Source organism: Elephantulus edwardii, unplaced genomic scaffold, assembly GCF_000299155.1.
Source record: "Elephantulus edwardii isolate Elephantulus edwardi_28Jun2011 unplaced genomic scaffold, EleEdw1.0 scaffold00076, whole genome shotgun sequence".
NCBI classification, from domain to species: domain Eukaryota; kingdom Metazoa; phylum Chordata; class Mammalia; order Macroscelidea; family Macroscelididae; genus Elephantulus; species Elephantulus edwardii.
The window spans coordinates 4,058,166-4,076,454 of NW_006399826.1; the positions used below are offsets into that span (position 1 = coordinate 4,058,166).

General features: G+C 45.1%; 1 protein-coding gene and 1 pseudogene across 1 annotated transcript in view; one reads left to right on the forward strand and one right to left on the reverse strand.

The window, feature by feature from the left end:
* Positions 1 to 5,588: 5,588 nt before the first annotated feature.
* LOC102863911 lies at positions 5,589 to 6,177 on the reverse strand (annotated as a pseudogene).
* Positions 6,178 to 9,437: 3,260 nt separating this feature from the next.
* Positions 9,438 to 18,289, forward strand: part of MOCOS (molybdenum cofactor sulfurase) — a 65,913-nt gene continuing 57,061 nt past the window's right edge. Inside the window, exons 1-2 of the mRNA XM_006889231.1 lie at positions 9,438 to 9,576; positions 16,476 to 16,565. Coding sequence (XP_006889293.1) covers positions 9,438 to 9,576; positions 16,476 to 16,565 — 229 coding nt within the window. The remainder of the gene's footprint in view (positions 9,577 to 16,475; positions 16,566 to 18,289) is intronic.

The following is an 18,289-nucleotide window of genomic DNA, read 5'->3' on the forward strand; positions in this document are numbered from 1 at the left end:
GGTTGGCGCAGGATAGAGCAGGGTTTCGGGCTGTTGTGCATAGGGTCGCTATGAGTCGCAAACGACTCGACGGCACATAACAACAACAACAACAGTAGTCATCTAATAGAAACAGGTGAAAGTGTTTTTATTTTTTATTATTAATTTTAATGAAAATTTATAGAGACTTTGGATTTCCATTCATTCATTGTTGCACTTTTCTCCCTGCCCACCCCTCCCCCAGTACAGAAAGTTCTTTTAATAATACATTTCTTTTCACACAGTTTATTGCAAAAGGTTATCATTGCAATATATCAGTATGAAAATATAGGCGCTTTTTTTTTGCCTTTTTAAAAACAAACCCACTGCTACTGAATCAGTTCTGACTCATAGCAACCCTCTCATTGAGGCTGCAAATCTTTTGACATGGGCAGCCTCGTCTGTATTCAGAGGAGCAGCTGCTGGATCCCAACCACTGACCTTTTGCTTAGCAGCCCACCGTGTCTGCTTTTCTTCATTGTTGTTGTTGTTAGGGAGTAAATATTTGCTGGATTCAAGGATGAGTAAACTTGATAACAGATAGCTGCCAGAATAAGTGTTCTCAATGTAATCCAACAGTCCATAAAATATACTGCCAGATTTCCCTGTCTTGCTGGCATAAAGGAAAGGGGCAGAGAAGGGATGGGTCAACGCAAAAGGTCCTGGGACCTGACCTTGAATGAACTTGGGGAGAAATTATGCCTCCAGGAAAACAGCATCAGGAAGACGGTGGCTCTGAGCTTTCACTCCTATGGTTTGACTTGTACTAGCAAGTTTTGTTCTGAATGATATGAGTTAGATATAATGGAGCCTTGTTCCCAACCGTATCATGATTCTGAGCTGCCCTTTAAGTTTCTATTCACAGAAAACTTTTCTTGTCCTTTTAAGAGAGACTTCCTGGATTTTGTTCTTTCCTTTGCTGCTGAATTATTTCTACCAAACTTAGCCGAGAAAATTTCTATTACCATGTCTCTCTTACCACTTGCTGCAGTGCAAGCCTTCGTCTAACTTTGTAGATACCATGATATCTAGGTTAACAGATTTTCTTTTTTTTTTTTAAGCATTTACTTTCTTTAATAAGTATATTTACTCCTAAGGAACAATAAAAACATGCATATTACTGCTAATAAAGATAGTACTCCACTATTCTGTCCACAAATTATGAATAAGAACCAAGTATTATAATGGAATATGCAAAGATCTGAATCAAAGAATTAAAAGAGAGCTCACTCAGCAATTCTTAAGCTGAAAGATATGAAAAACACAAGCCTTGAGTTGCAATACTAAGAGTTGTGATGGACAAAGTCTTGAATGATTCAAGGAAGCATCACAAGAAGATGGAGGGAATACACAAAATCACTGTACCAAAAAAGAACTGAAATATTTCAGGAAGTACCATATGATCAAGAGCCAATGGTAATAAAGGAAGAAGTTAAAGCTGCACTAAAAGCATTGGCAAAAAAAGTAAGGTCCCAGAAATTGATGACATAACAATGGCATGTTTCACCTAAGAGATGCAGACATGGCTACATCCACCAGTCCATGCCAGAAAATTTGGACAACTGCCTGGCCAAGTGACTGAAAGAGATGCTTATTTGTTCCCATTCTCAAGAAATACAATCCAAAAGAATGTGGAAATTGTGAAACAATATCATTAATATCACATGCAACTAAAATGATGCTTCTTATTGTTGTTAATGTGCCATCAAGTTGCCTGTGACTCATAGTGACTGTTAGTACAATAGCTCTGAGCCCTGCTCTATCGTGTGCCAATCGTATTGTCGCTGACATACTTACCCTCATTACCCCAGTCACTGAATCAATCCATCTCATCAAGGGCCTTGGGTTTTCCTTCTTCTTGGTAAGTCCAGCCTTGTTAGCCATGACTCAGTGACCCTAGGAGGGTCTATGAACAAGAGATCAAATCTTTGCCTTAACTGCACCAACTTTATGATCTCCAGTGTGTTTAAGCCCATTGTTACAGCCACTGTGTCAGTCCATCTTAAAGGTCGTCTTTTTATTTGACCTCTTCCACCTTTCCCAGCATGATGTGTTTTTCTAGAGATTGGCCCTTCCTGACAACATGCCCAGAGTCTGAAACAGTTTTATCATCCTTGACACTGGAGTAATCTGACTGCACTTTCTCCAAGACAGACTTACTTGTTATTTTGACAGTTCATGGGATAGTCAATATTATTCTCCAACACTGAAACCCAAAGGCAGCTATTCTTGGGTCATCCATATTTGCTGTCCAACTTTCAGTTGGGTAGGAAGCAATTAAAAATACCATGGCTTGGATCAAGCACATCTTAGTCTTTAAACTGACATCTTTCCTCTTTAGCACTTTGAAGAGGTCTTCGAAGCTGATTTTCTCAATGTAATACATCTTTTGATTTCTCCTCCCATGAATGTTCATTCTAGATCCAAGTAAAATTAAATCATTGACAAGTTCAGTTTGTCTATCATAATGCTACCTATTGGTCCAGTGTTAAGTAAGGGTTTTTGTTTTTTTGATGTTAAGATGTGACACATTTCGAAGGCTGAAGTCTTTGATCTTCAGTAAGTGTTTTAAATCTTCACTTTTCTGCAAGCAAGGTTGTGGCATGTCCATAAAGCAGGTTGTTGATGAGTCTTCCGCCAATCCCAGATGATTAACATACAGATTGACTAGATAGAGAAAAGATATAACCCTGACACATTACTTTCCTTAATTTAAACCATTCAGTGTTCCCTTGTTCTATTGTAACTACTACTTCTTGGTCTTTGTATAGATTTTGAATGATCACAATGTTCTGGGATTCCCCTTCTTCTCACTGTTAGTTGTGATATGTTATGATCCATACAGTCAGATCTTTTTTTTTGGATAATCAGTAAAACATCTTTCAGATACTTTCTACTTTCAACCAAGATTCAGTCTTCATTAGCATTGGCATCCCTTGTTCCATAGCCTGTTCTGAATCCAGCTTAAATTTCTGGCAGTTTTCTGTCAATGTGCTCTTCTAGCTATTTTTTAAAAATAATCTTCAGCAAGGTTTTTTCAACAGTTTCATTGTTATGGAGGTAATTCCCCCTCCCCTAGTTTATTTACAAAATTTGATTACAAATTTGAACAAATTCTTTCCATTTCCCTCACCCATCAAATTGTACAACCCAATGATTAATCCCCTCTTCCCCCTGCACATCCACATCTCTCTACTCCAGCCTCTCCCACCCCTCCTGGATCCTTATACTCATTCTACAATAATGGTTTTTTATAATATTTATCCTTATGGGACTGGGAGCATAATGCTCTCCAGTCCCTTAGGGAGGTAAATTTTAAGGGAACAGTAAACAAGACTCTAAACTTGGGCTTATTTGTGCTTACTTACTAATCTGTAGTGAGCAGTTTCATATGGTTTTCACACCTGGAGAATGTTCTGTTCAATACAGGTTAGTAAGTACAAAAAAGTTTGCATCTGCCATGCTCACAGAACACTCTGTCCCTAGTATGAACTTTTAAGTGTGTAAAGAGGTTTTGATCTTATAAAAGATCAAAAACCCTAAAACAGGGTTTAGGCGAAAGACAAATGCAGTTTATACCTTGAAGCATAATCTTTGAAAGGGTGGGGAAAAATGTGAAATTGTTCACTACAGGCTAGAAAATAATAAGTACAAGTTAGCCTGTGTGTTTAACTTGCTTACCTGACAAATCTCTCTCGTGGATGTCATTGAGAACTAAAAGGGCTGTTTCCTCACAAAGGTGTAAACTTTGGGTGCTGAGATCTCAGCGTGGGTTAGCTTATGTTCTCTGGAGTTCTAGGTTTAGCACCTGGGCCACTTGAGAGGACAGTGGCCTAAGGCTGAGAGCTCATTTGTGACCACTTCATGTTGGACATTCTCTAGCCAAAGCTGAAGGGTCTGCTTCAGTCAGGAGCCTTGAGCATTCTGGCTTCTGAGAACCTCTTTTTAGCAGGGAAGTCCCAGGGAATCTTGACTAAATGGACCTCTGAGTATCAGTTAGAAGCTGAGTCTCCCAGTGTCCCCACACACCCTCTTTCCTTATTGACCCACTATTATGGATCAAGTAAGGGTTTCTCTTTATTAGAAGTAGTCCCTTCCTCTCATCCCGTTCTACACTTGATCTTGAACCAGCTACTAGGCATTTTACTCCACTTCTCTTTGTGACGTGTGTGTGTACCGTCAAATCGGATCTGACTAGTACAGGAGGAGATTGTCCCTCCTTCTCCAGCAGAGCATCTGGTGGATTCGAACCACATACCTCTGGGATTGCAGTGCAGCTTCTTGTCACTTGGCCACCAGAGCTTGCTAGTGATTAGTGTTTGTTGTTGGATCCAGTGGGCCCAATTCCATCTCATAGTGACCCTGTGTGGAACAGAAAAAAACATTGCCTGGTCCTACCTGCATCGTCCTCACAGTTGTGTTTACGCCCATTCCTGCAGCCACTCTGTCAGTCTCTTAAGGACCTTCCTCTTTGAACTAATCCATTCCTGAAGCATGATGCCTTCTCCAGGGACTGGTCCCTTCTGGTAACATGTCTAAACAACTGGAGACAAGGTCTCACCATCCTCACTTCTAAGCAGAATTCTAGCTGTGCTTATAAGACCAATTTGTTCGTTCTTCTGGAGTTGATGGTATATTTCATATTTCTCACCAACACCAGAATTCAGAGGCACTGATTCTTGAGTCTTCCTTATTTATTGTCCATCTTTCGGGTGCATGTTGTTGTGATGTGCTGTCAAGTCAGCTATAACTCAGCGACCTTATGCGCATTTGCTCCGAATCCTGCCCTGTCCTGAGCCAGTCTCCTTGTTTCTGACACATGGACCCTCATTGCCCCAGTTTTTATGTCAATCCATCTCATCCATGGTCTTCCTCCCTTGTACTGTCCCTTGACCCTTCCAAGCATTATTCTCCAAAGACTGGTCCCTCCTGACCATGTGCCCAAAAGTATGTGAGATAGAATCTTAGAAAACCCTTGCCTCTCGGGAGCAGCTTGGTTTCACCCTCTTCAGGACAGACCTGTTAGTTCTTTTGGCAGTCCACAATGGTCAGTATTCTTGTCCAGCTATCTGATACATAGCAAGTAATTGTGAAGACCGTGGCCTGGATCAGGAGCACCTTAGTCTCTAGCTTGACATCCTAACTCTTTAGCACTCTGGAGAGGTCCCTGACAGCATACTTCCCCAAATTCAATTCATCTCTTGATTTCCTGACTATTGGTGCTGAGAGTGTTGATTGTGGATCTGAGAAAACAAATTGTTAAAATCTCAATCTCATCTCCATTTATCACAATGCTGCCATTTCGCTTAGTGTTGAGAATCTTTTTTTTTTCTTGTAAGTTTCATTTTATTAAATGTGACTTAAGCAGACACCGTGGTGATTAAAGAATTTAGCCAGGGTGGCTTAGACAGACTTCTGGCCCACCAAGATCTCCAACACAACAGCTGGGTACCAAAGGACTATCTTGAAGGAATGGTACAAATGAAAGAACTTAAGTGGGTATTTTGGTACAACTTATAGAAAAGGTAAAATAAACAAGACATGCAGGTGGCCTGGTAGTGACCACGGAGTCACCCCTGTGGCTGTGGGGAAGCCGGGCTAAAGCTTCGCTCAGCTCTCGCTGTCACTGTCTCCCAGGGTGTGCTTGTCAAAGAGGTACTCGGCCAGGCCGGAATCGGGGTGCCCATCTTGCGCAAGTTGGTTACGTAGTCACCCAGTTGTTTGATGGATTTCACCTGCTCATCCAGGTAATGTGTGTCAATGAAGTCACACAAATGAGGGTCGTTCTTGTCAGTGGCCAATTTGTGCAGTTCCAGTAGGGACTGATTCACACTTTTCTCCAAGTGTAGCGCACAGTCCATTGCATTCAGCCTGCTCTCCCAGTCACCCCGGTCTGGTTTCTTGATGTCCTGAAGGAAAATGCGCCGCCTTGCTGGTTCTGCAGTTTCATCAGTTTCTCAGCGTGTTCCCTCTCCTCGTGGGATTGGTGGAGAAAATATTTGGCAAAATTCTTCAAAGCCACATCATCATGGTCGAAGTAGTAAGACACATGGACAGGTAGACATAGGAGGCGTAGAGCTCCAGGTTAATCTGGCGGTTGATGGCTGCCTCTGAGTCCTGGTTGTAGTTCTGGCACACCTGCGAAGGGGATGCGGTCATGGCGGCAGCGAGGCGGCGGCTGTGTGGAGCTGGAGCGGAGGCGAGGACCTTGGGGCGTCCGGGGGTGCTGATGTGAGGAGATAGCAGAGGACTGGCTGGAAATGACCGGCGAGGGGAGATGCGGGCGAGCGCCAGGTTCTGTTCAAGCACTGTTGAAGCAGGAAACCACAGCGACTCTGCGAAGACTGCAAGAATCTTTTCTTGGTACCGAGCTTCAGTGCTCTCTGCAGCAAATGCTTCAGGTCCTCCTCAGTTTTAGCGAGCAATATTGTGTCATCTGCGTAGTGCAAGTTGTGGATGAATCTTCCTCCAATCCTGAGGCCATATTCCTCCTCATGAAAACCAGCCTCTTGAATGATCTGTTCTGCATATAGATTCAAGATGTGCAGAGATAAGACACATCCCCTGAGGCACTCCTTTTCTGATTTTGGACCATGTAGTGTTTTCTTGCCCTGTTCTGAGGACTGCCTCCTGGTCCTCCTGGTTCAAGTGGTGGTTTCACATGAGCACAGTCAGGTGGTCTGGGATACCTATTCTTCTCAAGGTTAGCCACAGTTTGTTGTGATCCATACAGTCAAATGCCTATGCATAGTCAATGAAACACAGACATTCCTCTGGTATTCTATGCTTTCAGCCAAGATTCATCTGACATTGGCAGTGATGTCCCTGGTGCCTCTTCTAAACCCAGCTTGAATTTCTGGTAGTTCTGTGTTGCTATACTGTTTCAGTCTCTTTTGGATAATCTTAAGCAGGATTTTGCTTGCATGTGATATTAGTGATACCATTCTGCAATTTCCACATTCTGTTGGATCACTTTTTTTTTTTGAATGGGAATAAATATGGATTTCTTCTACTCAATTGGCCAGGTAGTTGTCCTCCAGATTTCTTGGTACAACCTGGTGAGCATGTCGAAGGTAGCATCTATTTGTTGAAATATGTCAGTTGGTATTCCATCAATTTCTGGGGCCTTGTTATTTGCCAATTCCTTTAGAGCAGCTTGAACTTCTCCTTCGTCACCATTGCCTTGGTGCATATTAAGCAACTGAATATAGCATGGCTAGAAGAACAAAAAGAAAAGACAAGGGGGGGGAAAGCATGGCTTAAGTTAGGGTCAACTTAGTGTTAAAGTACATCTTTGCTTTAAACACTTTAAAGAGACAGGAGTTTATTTCCCTATTCAGTGACAGGGACAGTGGATTACATAGTTATTAGGTGCTTTGAGTACCACGCAGTAACCCTGTGAACAACAGATGTGAACCTTGTCCTCTCTTCATCTCTGAAACACTTGATCCCATTGCTGCAGTCACTGTGTCATTTCATTGAGGATCTTCCTCTCTTACATTGACCCTCCACCTTTCCAAGCATGATGCTCTTTTCTAAAGACTGGCCTCTCCTAGCAACATGTCCAAAGTATGAGACAAAGCTTCAGCATCCTTGAATCCAAGGAGCGCTCTCAGGACATATGTTTGTTATTTTGGCAGCATATATTCAGTACTCTTCCAAGACCACAACTCAAAGGCATCAGTTTCTGTTATCTTTATTCATTGTCCAGCTCTCAGATGCATAGCAAGTGATTGAAAAGACCATGATCTGAATCAGGTGCACCTTAGTCTTTAAACTGACATCACTGCTCCCTCGGTTATTTGGCATAGAGTACATGAACATTTTATGCTGGTGCAAAAAAGTGTTTCCTGATTGACTGTTAGTGAGTGATTCCTGCACTAGTGTGGCCCATCCACTAAGGCAACTTTGTCTTAAGGCAGCACCTCTTTGATTTGATTTGTTGCTTTGACACATGCACCTTGAGGAGAGGTATTCCTGGAGAGCTATTCCTTACATTGCCAAGAATGTTGTAAGACCCTCTGTGATGCATTCCGGGAACCACCAGAGAATAGGCAGCATCTGAGCTTTTTACAGAATTTTTGTCTCCTCCCAAATATAATGAGGCAGAATCCGCCTTTTAATAGTTTCCCAGATGGTGCAGGAGGCAGTTAAAGCCTGGCAAGCCTGGCCTTAAAATCTTCCAAGGGATACTAAGACTTAAAGAAAGGGGGAAGCACCCACACTGTAGGGTTGCTGGGAGGAGGGTGACGATGCCAATGACCAAATGACAATGTATTCAGTCATTTCAGATCAAGCATTTCATTCACGCTTGTGAAGTATGGGCATTTGGCTTAGAGTGAAAGGAGAGGGTTGGGCTGATCTACAGGCAGGGACCAAGAGGCACAGGGGCATCTCACAAACCCAGCCTAGCCCTGCAGCTTTCACACCAGACACCCACATCCAGAACAAAATGAACCCCATGGGTGGGCACTCCTAATTCCAAACCTAGGTTGGGAGAGGCAGCGCTGTGTGAGGCCTTGGCGGCTCTCACGCTCCAATACAGCACGAAAGGACCTCTCTGCATCCTCGTTGCCAATTCCAAAGCGACAGTGGCCCACACCATGCACAAGCCGTGCGCTGGGGCTTCCCACATTGAGGCCTCTGCTAAGCCTGTACCTGAATCCAGTCACCAAGGGTCCTAAGGCGGATCTTCCTCCTTCCTCAGCGGGGCCCAGCCCCTGACCTGGGACCACCTGCTTTCTCACCTCGTACCCCGGCAGTTCGGCTGGCCTTGCACCCCTGAAGCAGCGGAGTTCAGAAAGGGCTGCTTGGCCTTGACCCTAGTGCAGGCTGGAGGACAGCACCACAGAGCTTCCCGAGCTTTCTACTCTACAAGAGAGTTTAGCCAAACGTCGTGGTTTCCTAATCTTTCCCTTCTTCGAGCCTTTGCACAACCAGTTGTCAGGAAGGCCTGCACCCGCCTCCCTGAAAAGCAGAAGCCGGCGGAGCCCGGGGTTCCAAAGTCTAGCCTGCCTGTCCTGGCCTGGCTGAGGGTCCCGGGTACCGCACAAGGCTGGGATGAGGCAGGTCCTGCACAGAGAACGCAGCTCAGGAAGCTGGGCGGGAAGATGCATCTATTGCTTCCTCCATGTCCCTCTCTGTGGGACAGCTAGATAAACGAGAACTTGGGGTGTCGGCAACATCGTCGCGGGCTCCCCTAGAATGTCATTTAAGAAAACTGACCCCGCCCCACCTGGAGGAAGAGGACCGGGGAGAAGGAAAGGACGTGAGTCAGCGCGGCCCGCCCGCCCGGCCGCCAGGCGCCGCCCCAGCCGGGCTGGAGCTCTGCAGGCCCGGGGGCGCGGCGGGGAGGAGCCGGGAGCCGGCCGCGCACTTCCCGGGCCCAGACGGGGCGCGCGCGGCGGGACAGTGCGGTCATGGCCGGCGGGGCGGCGCCGCTGGGGCCCGAGCTGCTAGACTTCCAGCGGTTCCGCGCGTCCAGGACCCAGCCGCTCGCCTACGGCTACGGGCGCGACCTGCGCGAGCTGCGGGAGCGCGAGTTCGGCCGCCTGGCAGGTGAGGCGCGGGGCGCGGGCAGCCTGGAGGCAGCTTCGCGGGGCGGTGGTGGCTCAGCAGGATTGCGGGAACCGACGTGGAAGGAACGTGCGCCATACGTGGGAGCTGAGCTCCTTCACTTGGGGCACATTTGGAACTGGAAGATGCGGAGGGACGTGTCCATGCGTCTGCTTTGGGGACGCCGGTCCGTGAAGTCCCACTTACAGCACAAGACGTCTACTTTTGCACCTTTTGACATTTCAGCTGCGTGACGCCAAACTAGCCCTCTTTCGCTTTCTCCCTCTTCTCCATGAAGGAGGTTGAGATTCTCTTTGTGGTCATTGCGCAGAGTCTTTGATCCTGGCCCAGCTGGGGTTGCACAATCGGGGACTGCCCGCAGCCAGAACTTGTCGGAGCCCCCTCCGGCCGCAGGTGCGCGCTGACTCACAGCCCTGAGTGTTCAGACAGTGTCTCCCAGGGACGCACCGGGCAGTGCGGCGGATTCCGCCCTGGTTCCCCCTACACTCCCACTCGGCAGCTTTGATTTTTGAAGCCCGAGTTTGCCTTTTTTTTTATGTGCAGTCGGAATAGTGCCAGCGAGCGCTGGATCGCAGAGTTAGCAAATTGTGCAATTTGAGTTTTAAGAAATGGGCGGTCCTGTTGATCCAGAGGATCGGGACTACATTGTGCCTTTGAGTTTTCCCGATGAAAGACTGAACAGAGCACAAGACGATTAAAATGGAAATCAAGCTCGACATGACCTTATGGCCTCCCCTGCTGCGGTTTAGGGCTCAGCACCGCGCAACTGACCTCGATGACAGGGAAGGGCCGCAGGTTAAGTGGGCAGGTCGTGGTGCCTGGCAAAGAGTTGTGGCGCATGTACTTTGTCACGGTGAGCAATTGAAAACTGCTACCTTGCTTGCTTTGGTCCCCTAGTGGGTAACGAGTTGCGCTGCCAACACAAAGGCAAGCGGTTCGAATCCAGCAGCTGCTTCTGCGGAGAAAGATGGACACTCTGTTCTCCTTCAATTTATAGCCTCTAAAGACCAGCTGTGTGTACTGGGGCTGTCAGCTACGAATAAGTTGCAACTCGACGAGAATGAATTGTTGGTGTGTGGTTTTGTTGTTTTTTTTTTTAAAAAAAAAACCTGTTAAATGCCGTGATGGCATAGTCCGTTAAGAATTAGGCTGCGTGTTCGCTTCGGCAGAACATATACTAAAATTGGAACGATACAGAGAAGATCAGCAAGAAGCGTTCAAAAAAAAAAAAAGAAGAAGAAGAATTAGGCTGCTACTGAAAGGTCAGAGGTTCGAATCCAACACTGGGAGCATTGTTGAGTACCCACTTTGTGAAGATTCCCTTGGTGTGCAGAGATTAAAGCACTGGGCTGCTTACTGAGAGGTTAACGATGATTAGAACCTGCTCTGTGGGAGAATTGCTTTGGAGACTCACAGGGTCCCTGAGAATGGAATGGACATTGTCCATGTGGTTTACCCAACCTGCTTGTGACAGATCAGCAACCATGACACTTCGCATTCATCAAGTAGCTGGTTTCAGATCTGAGAGCTCTGTCCTCTTTTCCTGTTTAAAGAGAAGAATTCAGGAAGGAGACCGATGGCTTCCTCCCCTTCCTCACAGTGAACACATTTGCCTCCTGTGCATAGCCCTCCATTCTTCTGCTTCTGTATTCTGCATACCTGGGGCTCACGATGGGAAAGTCACCACAAGAACAGAGACTGGAGTAGTGGACACCTGCAGAGGTGGTGGGAGGAGGCTCCACCTTTGAAGCAAATCCCAAGGGCTGTATCGGTTCAGCTAGTAATGATTATACCACCACACCTCCTTAATCCTTTAAATCTTCTTGGGTTCTGATCCCTCACGCCCATCATTGGCCAGTCTTTACCCTCAACACATGTTTCTTCCTTAGGGAATAGCACCTTCCCCCTGAAATGCACATTTTAGATAGGATAGCCAGTATCCCAGCTGGCCTTTAACATCCATTTTATTTCATGTTCTTTTTAATGCAAGGCCCCCAGCATTTTCTCTATAGATCAGGTATAATAGTATACGTACATTCTCTCTATATTATAAGTCACTTCTGGTGGCTGTACTGCAATTTCAAAGGCATGCAGTGCGAATGCTCCCTGGGAGAAGGATGGACAGTTTCCTAAGCTATTTAGCACTTCTGAAAACCCACTAGAGGGTCAGCTTTGGGTGTGTTATGGCAAACAACAACAACAGTAAGCTTTTGTGGACTAAACTAATAACTTCTCATCCCTGGGAGCCTTGGAGCAATGAATCCACTTTTTTCGAGAAACAAATGAACCAGAGAGAGGGTAGGGAAATACGCAAAACCAGTATAACTTTTCTTACTTTCTCCTCTCAACTCCCCATTTGCCTTCTTTTATTTTTTTAAAATAAGTTATTATAGCATATAAGTGCAACAGTTATTAAAATTTAATTAATTAACTTGTAATTTTACAAAAACTGACAGGGTAGTTAGCATGTAATTTACATTTGAACAAAGTTTTCACGGAAACTTAGACTGAACAAGGTTTTACAGTGTAGCTCTCGATTCCAAGATCTTGATAGCTTATGGGTCATGATTACAGACAAAGCATTTCAGGTATCAGTTAATTCTTAGGTTTGAAAAAGATTTTTATTTTTATTTTATTTTTGTGTGCGTGTACCGTCAAATCAGATCTGACTGGTACAGGAGAAGATTATCCCTCCTTCCCCGGCAGAGCATCTGGTGGATTCGAACTGTGCGCCTCTGGGATTGTAGTTGCAGCTCCTTGCCACTAGGCCACCAGAGCTCCCCAGATTTTTATTTTTTTAAAGTAAACCACTGTCCCAGTGTGAAAGCTTAATCTTCTGAGAGTAGGCACTCTGTCAATCCTTGAATTAATTAAATGACAATTGTACTATTGGTGATTGAACCCTGCCACCAATGGTTTCAGAGCTCAAAGTTCAAAAAACAAAATTTTCCACACTGAGAGCTTGTCCCTGGTCTTTCTGACTTTCTCATCTCCTATGCCTCTGGAAATCTATGAACTTTGATAAATGTCTATAGTTGTAGAGAGGCTTCAGGCCTTTTGTTCATAGGGTCGCTATGAGTCGTGCTCGACTTGAAGGCAGTCAACAACAACATACCACCACTAGATAGCCAATGACTGGGATGGACAAGCTAGTATTTATGGGTTAAAGAGCTCTGGAATGGGTCTGCTGACCTAAAGTCCACACCTTTCTGCTGGTTCCAATCTACCAAGAGCTCTGAGGGAGAAAAATAGCACTCCCAGGAGATGTACAAGCTCCCCAAACCTGCCAGTTATCATCCATTATTAATTGGTTCTAACCTGAAGGGGGCAATAAGATTTTGAGAGTTTATTGGAAAAGAAAGCATCTTCTTGTCAATTTAAGAAGGAGCACCTCTGAGACAGAATGATCAGCCTGGATATACTTTCCAATAAAAAGTACAGCTCGGGGAGCCCTGGTGGCCTAATGGCAAGAAGCTGCACTGCAGTTCTGAAGGTACGCGTTTGGAATCCACCAGATGCTGTGCTAGAGAAGGAGGGGCACTTGCCTCCTGTGTCAGTCAGATCGAATTCGATGGCACACAAGTTAAAAAAAAAGTGCAGCTCCCTTTCTTAGTTTGCATATCCCACATGATGACTTTAGTAACTTACTGTCTTAGTCCTTTGTAAAGGGTGAAATTAAACTCAGATAGGGACCACATTGGCTAATAGGTTCCGGACATTCAGATTATTAGAACAGTTTCTCACAGTCCTCATTTATGTCGCCAGTGGCACTTTTTAAAATAAAAGGTAAAATATTCTGGACATAGAACCACATCAGTAGTTGCTTGTTCTTTGTACTGTTTCACCCTTTCCTCAGTCAGCCAACACATTTGGTAAAAAATGACCCTACTCCCTTCTTCCTCTTTCATCCCTTCTGTGCCCAGCTAATATGCCAGTAACCATCAACTCTAAGACACTGTATTGTCAGGCACTGAAAATACATCTGAAAGGTAGAGAGTGAATAAGGAAGACTGAAGGAGAATCAGTGCCTTTAAACTGTGGTCTTGGCAAAGAATATTGAATATCCTATGGATCGCCGAAAGAACAAACAAATCTGCACTTGAAGGGAGTGCAACCAGGGTGCTGCTTAGAGGTGAGGATGGTGAAACTTCATCTCACACCTTGTCAGGATGAGCCAATCCTTGGTGAAGACATCATGCCAAGAGTCAGAGAAAGAGAGGAGAAGCCCTTCAAGGAGATGGAGTGACACAGTGACAATGACAATGGCCTTGAGCGTAGTGGGGGTTGTGATGACAATGCAGAGTAGAGCTGTTTGCTCCATTGTGTCGAGGGGTCATAATTGATTCAGTGGCTCCTGACAGCAACAAAACAGTATCTAAAACCTACAAACTTGATGTTTTAAAAACCAGAAGTTTACTCTGTTGGGGAGAAGGCTGTGGGTTGTGAACTTTGAACTTATCTTTGGACTTCTACTGTATCTTTGCACTCCTGCACACCCATAGTGCATTTGATCCTTGTAGAAGTGGTTGCTGTGCATCACTGAGTTAGAAATGACTCGTCGCTGACCCTCCAGCAGGTTTTCAGAGGCAGTGACTTCACTGGGTTTTCAGATACAGAAAATCACACAGGAGGAGGTTGCCTGTCCTTCTCCCTCGGAGCAGCTGGTGGATTCAGACTGTGTGCCTTTGGGATTGCAGCACAGCTTCTTATTTTTTTATTTTTTATTTTTATTGTATTATTTTTACGTGTACCGTCAAATCAGATTTGACTGGTACAGGAGGAGATCGCCCCCTCCTTCTCCAGCAGAGCATCTGGTGGATTTGAACCCCATACCTATGGGATTATAGTGCAGCGTCTTGCCACTAGGCCACCAGAGCTCCCTAGCACAGCTTCTTACCACTAGACCACCAGAGCTCTTTTTTAAAAAAAACAAAAAACCCCATGTTGTTGTTATTGGTAAATGTTGTGACTCTGAATGAAACTCTATTGATTGTGCTCCATTTCTACAATCTCTGTTGTGCTTAAGGCGTTTGTTGCAGTCACACCCTAAGGATTTCCCTCATTCACCCATCTCATTAAGGATGTTCCTCTTCTCAATGACACTGTAATTTTACAAGCATGATAGCTTTCTCTACACAGAGAATCTTCTTGATAACCTACTTAAAATATATGAGACAAAGTTGTTGAAATATTTTACAAATTTCATGAAAAGTTTCGTCATCCTTTCTAGAAATAGCTGCACATCTTCCAAGGCACGTTTATTTGTACTTTTGGGAGTTTAAGGCATTTGCAAATTGCTTCAACAACATGACAGTTTCAAAGCATTAATTCTTCCCCCATGAGATGCACATAAAGAAATGAAAATATCATTCGTGGGTAGGGTACACTTTCATCTTTAAACTGACACCCTTACTCCCGCCCCCCACTAGTTTATTTACAAATCTCAAATATAGCACTGCAATCCCAGAGGTATGCGGTTCAAATCCACCAGATGCTGTGCTGGAGAAGGAGGGGACAATCTCCTCCTGTACCAGTCAGATCTGATTTGACGGTACACGTAAAAATAATACAATAAAAATTAAAAAAACCCCTCAAATACAAATTCAAACAAATGTTTTCAATTTCCCTCACCCCCCACCACATACACACACACACACACACACACACACACACACACACATCCACATCCCTCTGCTTCCATCCTCTCCCACCCCTCCTGGATCCTTATACTCATTCTACAATAATGATTTTATACAATATTTATCCTTGTGAGTCTGAATTTACTCAGCATAGTTCTCCCCAGTCGCTCCCAGGTAAGTTTTTGCTCCTGTGTGCTGCTTAGTATTCCATTGTGTGACTGTACCATAATTTCTCAATCTATTCACTTGTGGTTGTACAACCTTGCTCTTTAACACTTCAAAGACGTCCTTGACAACAAATTTATAAAATCTATCACTTAGTTTCTCAGCTACTGTGTCCATAGATGGTGATTGCAGATCTAAGTAAATTAAATCCTGGGCAACTTCAAACTTTTCTCCATTTACCATAATGTTGTTTAATGGTCTAGTTGTGAGGCAGAGCTCCTTTTACTTTTCTCAGAACAGTGTAGAACAGGCTGCTTCAAACACCTGATGAGTGTGCTGTCTGTACGGCATGGGACGGCTTTGAGATACTTGGTCTCTTACCGGTCTCAGAAATGGCAACGATACCAGCTCTTCAAAGGGCATCCTCTGTAGCCAGTCTACGGTGTCAACAGAAATAAACTCCTTTTCCTCTTCACTTTAAACCCACACTCCTGTGACAGGAGCTGGCACTCAGTAGAGTTATTTCTTGTCATCTTTTGCCATCGTCTTCTCAGGAGTAGGAACACCACATCAGCCTTTCCCATGGGCATTAGGTACTGTCTTCCTTACTTTTAGCCTCTTCAGTGTTTCAGTTCCATTAAGAACATGAACTCTCCAGTGGAGTGTGGAGCTCCAATAATTGACTCCAGTTTCACACCCTGAGCGAAGGTTTGGGTGCAGATGCAGCTGTTCTGACTCCTCTTTCTTCTCCCTTGGCTCCCATTCCTCTCTCTTGTCTGCAGAATCCCTTGCTTTGCTCTGAAGTCTCTGTTCCAGGAGGTGTTTCAGTTCAGCTTCTTTTTTTCCAAGCTGTCTTTCTACTTTAGGAAGTACTCTGCTTTGCGTTTATTGTTTCCCCCACCATGTATTGACTTCATTCACCCCAGCTATGGGTTTTGTTTAGAACCAAGAGCTTGGAGAAATCTGTGGCCTGATGCATTAGCCTTAAAAGCATGAGCTGGGCACTGGTCAGAGAAAGCGGGCAGAGGTGAATTTGGGTGCCTGTGGAAATAACGCCCTGCTCTTTTTTCCTTTCAGGAACCATTTACCTGGACCATGCAGGAGCCACGCTGTATCCACAGAGCCAGCTCATAAGCTTCATGAGTGATCTCCTGGGAAACATCTATGGTACAGGAAACCAGGCCAAAATTCACCTTTGCACTGAACATTAGTGAACTGGGAGGAGCCTTTGTGACATAGTGTGTCCTGTGGTGAACTGTAAACCAAAGAGTCAGCAGTTCAAAGCCACCAGTATCCCCATGAGAGAAAGATGGATGGTCTCCTCCTGTGAAGCTTTCCAGCTTCAGAAACGTGTGTGTGTGTGTGTGTGTGTGTGTGATGCTGAGAGTTAGAACAGACCAGACAGCAGAGGCATTTGGTTTCGTTTATTAGTGAACTCCCTTTAGCTGACATTTGGTCTTGGTGGAATGGTGCTGTGTGAGTGAGGGCTGGAAGAGCATTCATTCAAACACGCATATTTGAGCCGCTCCACTATGTGGATCAAGTGCCCTGTTGGCATCATGAGTTATGTGTGGCACTACTACCCAACAGATCAGAAGTTCAAGTCCACCAGTCACTTTGTGGGAGAATGATGGGACAGCCTGCTTCTGTTAAGATGTAAAGCCTTCGACACTTGATGGTGGGTGGACTTGATGGCAGTGCGTTTAGTTTGGAATGCTAGTTGGGGACACCATCATGGTGCTGTAGGCAAAGCACTGAGCTGCAATCCTGAAGGTTGGCAGTTTGAACCCACCAGCCACTCTGCAGGAAAAAGATGAAGCTATCTGCCAGCAGATTTCTAGCTTTAGGAGCCCTCTGGAGAAGTTCCACTCACTTTATAGGTTCCCTGTGAGCTGGAATTGACTCAGTGTTGTTGACTCAGTTTGGTTGGGGTCCTTGGGTGGCACAAATGGCTAGGTGGTCTAAAAAGGTTGGTAGTTTGAATCCATCCAGAAGTGCTTTGAAAGAAAGCCCTGGTGACCTACTTCTGGAAGTCACAGTATAAAAAAGCCTATGGGGCAGTTCTGCTCTGCACTCAGGGTCACATTGAGTTAGAAACAACCCAACAGCAGCTACCAACAACCAGTGATGTGTGCAATATGTCACCAGACATGGGGCTGTAACCGGAGTTCATGGAGACTGATGTAGTTCTTGGAGATAAGCTCTTAATGAAATGATCCCAGAAAGAAATCTTGGAAAGGCCATTAACCAAAGGTCCCTGGTGACAGGACAGCCTACACCTGCAAGGTGAGCTGGCAGCATGAGCGTCAGGGAGTGCCTCTCTGGGAGTGGAGCAGACGGTGGAGTAAAAGCAGGAATTCACGACTGAGAAGAGAAGTGAAAGGACATGTCAGGCAGAGGGAAGGGCTGAGTCCTTGGGGTGGTTTCAGAAATGAGCCCAGAAGAGAGTGGAGCAAGGAGAGTGATGAAGGTTTGAACAAAGCGGTACTCAGGGCCAAGCCCATGCAGGGCTCACAGTTGCTGGCCCTCTGACGAGTTTGATGTTGATGCTAGGAACAAAGGACAGTCTCTGAAGGTTCTTAGTAGCAGAACAATATAATCTGGAGATAACTTTGGAAAGGTGGTTTGAAATAATAGCAACAGTAGTGATTGTGGAAGTGGCAGTGATAATAGGAATAAATAACATTTATCAAGCACTTCCCTGTGGTCAGGTAGTGATTCAAATGCTTTAGATGCATTGTATCTCGTTATCCTCATAGCAATCTAAAGGTGTAGGTTCTGTTATCACTGCTGCTTTACAAGGGGTGGTACAGGGCCTGGGAGAAGTCAGGAAGCATTAGTGCTGGGGGCAGTGACATCACTAGTAACTCAGTGTGGTGACTCCTGTGTCA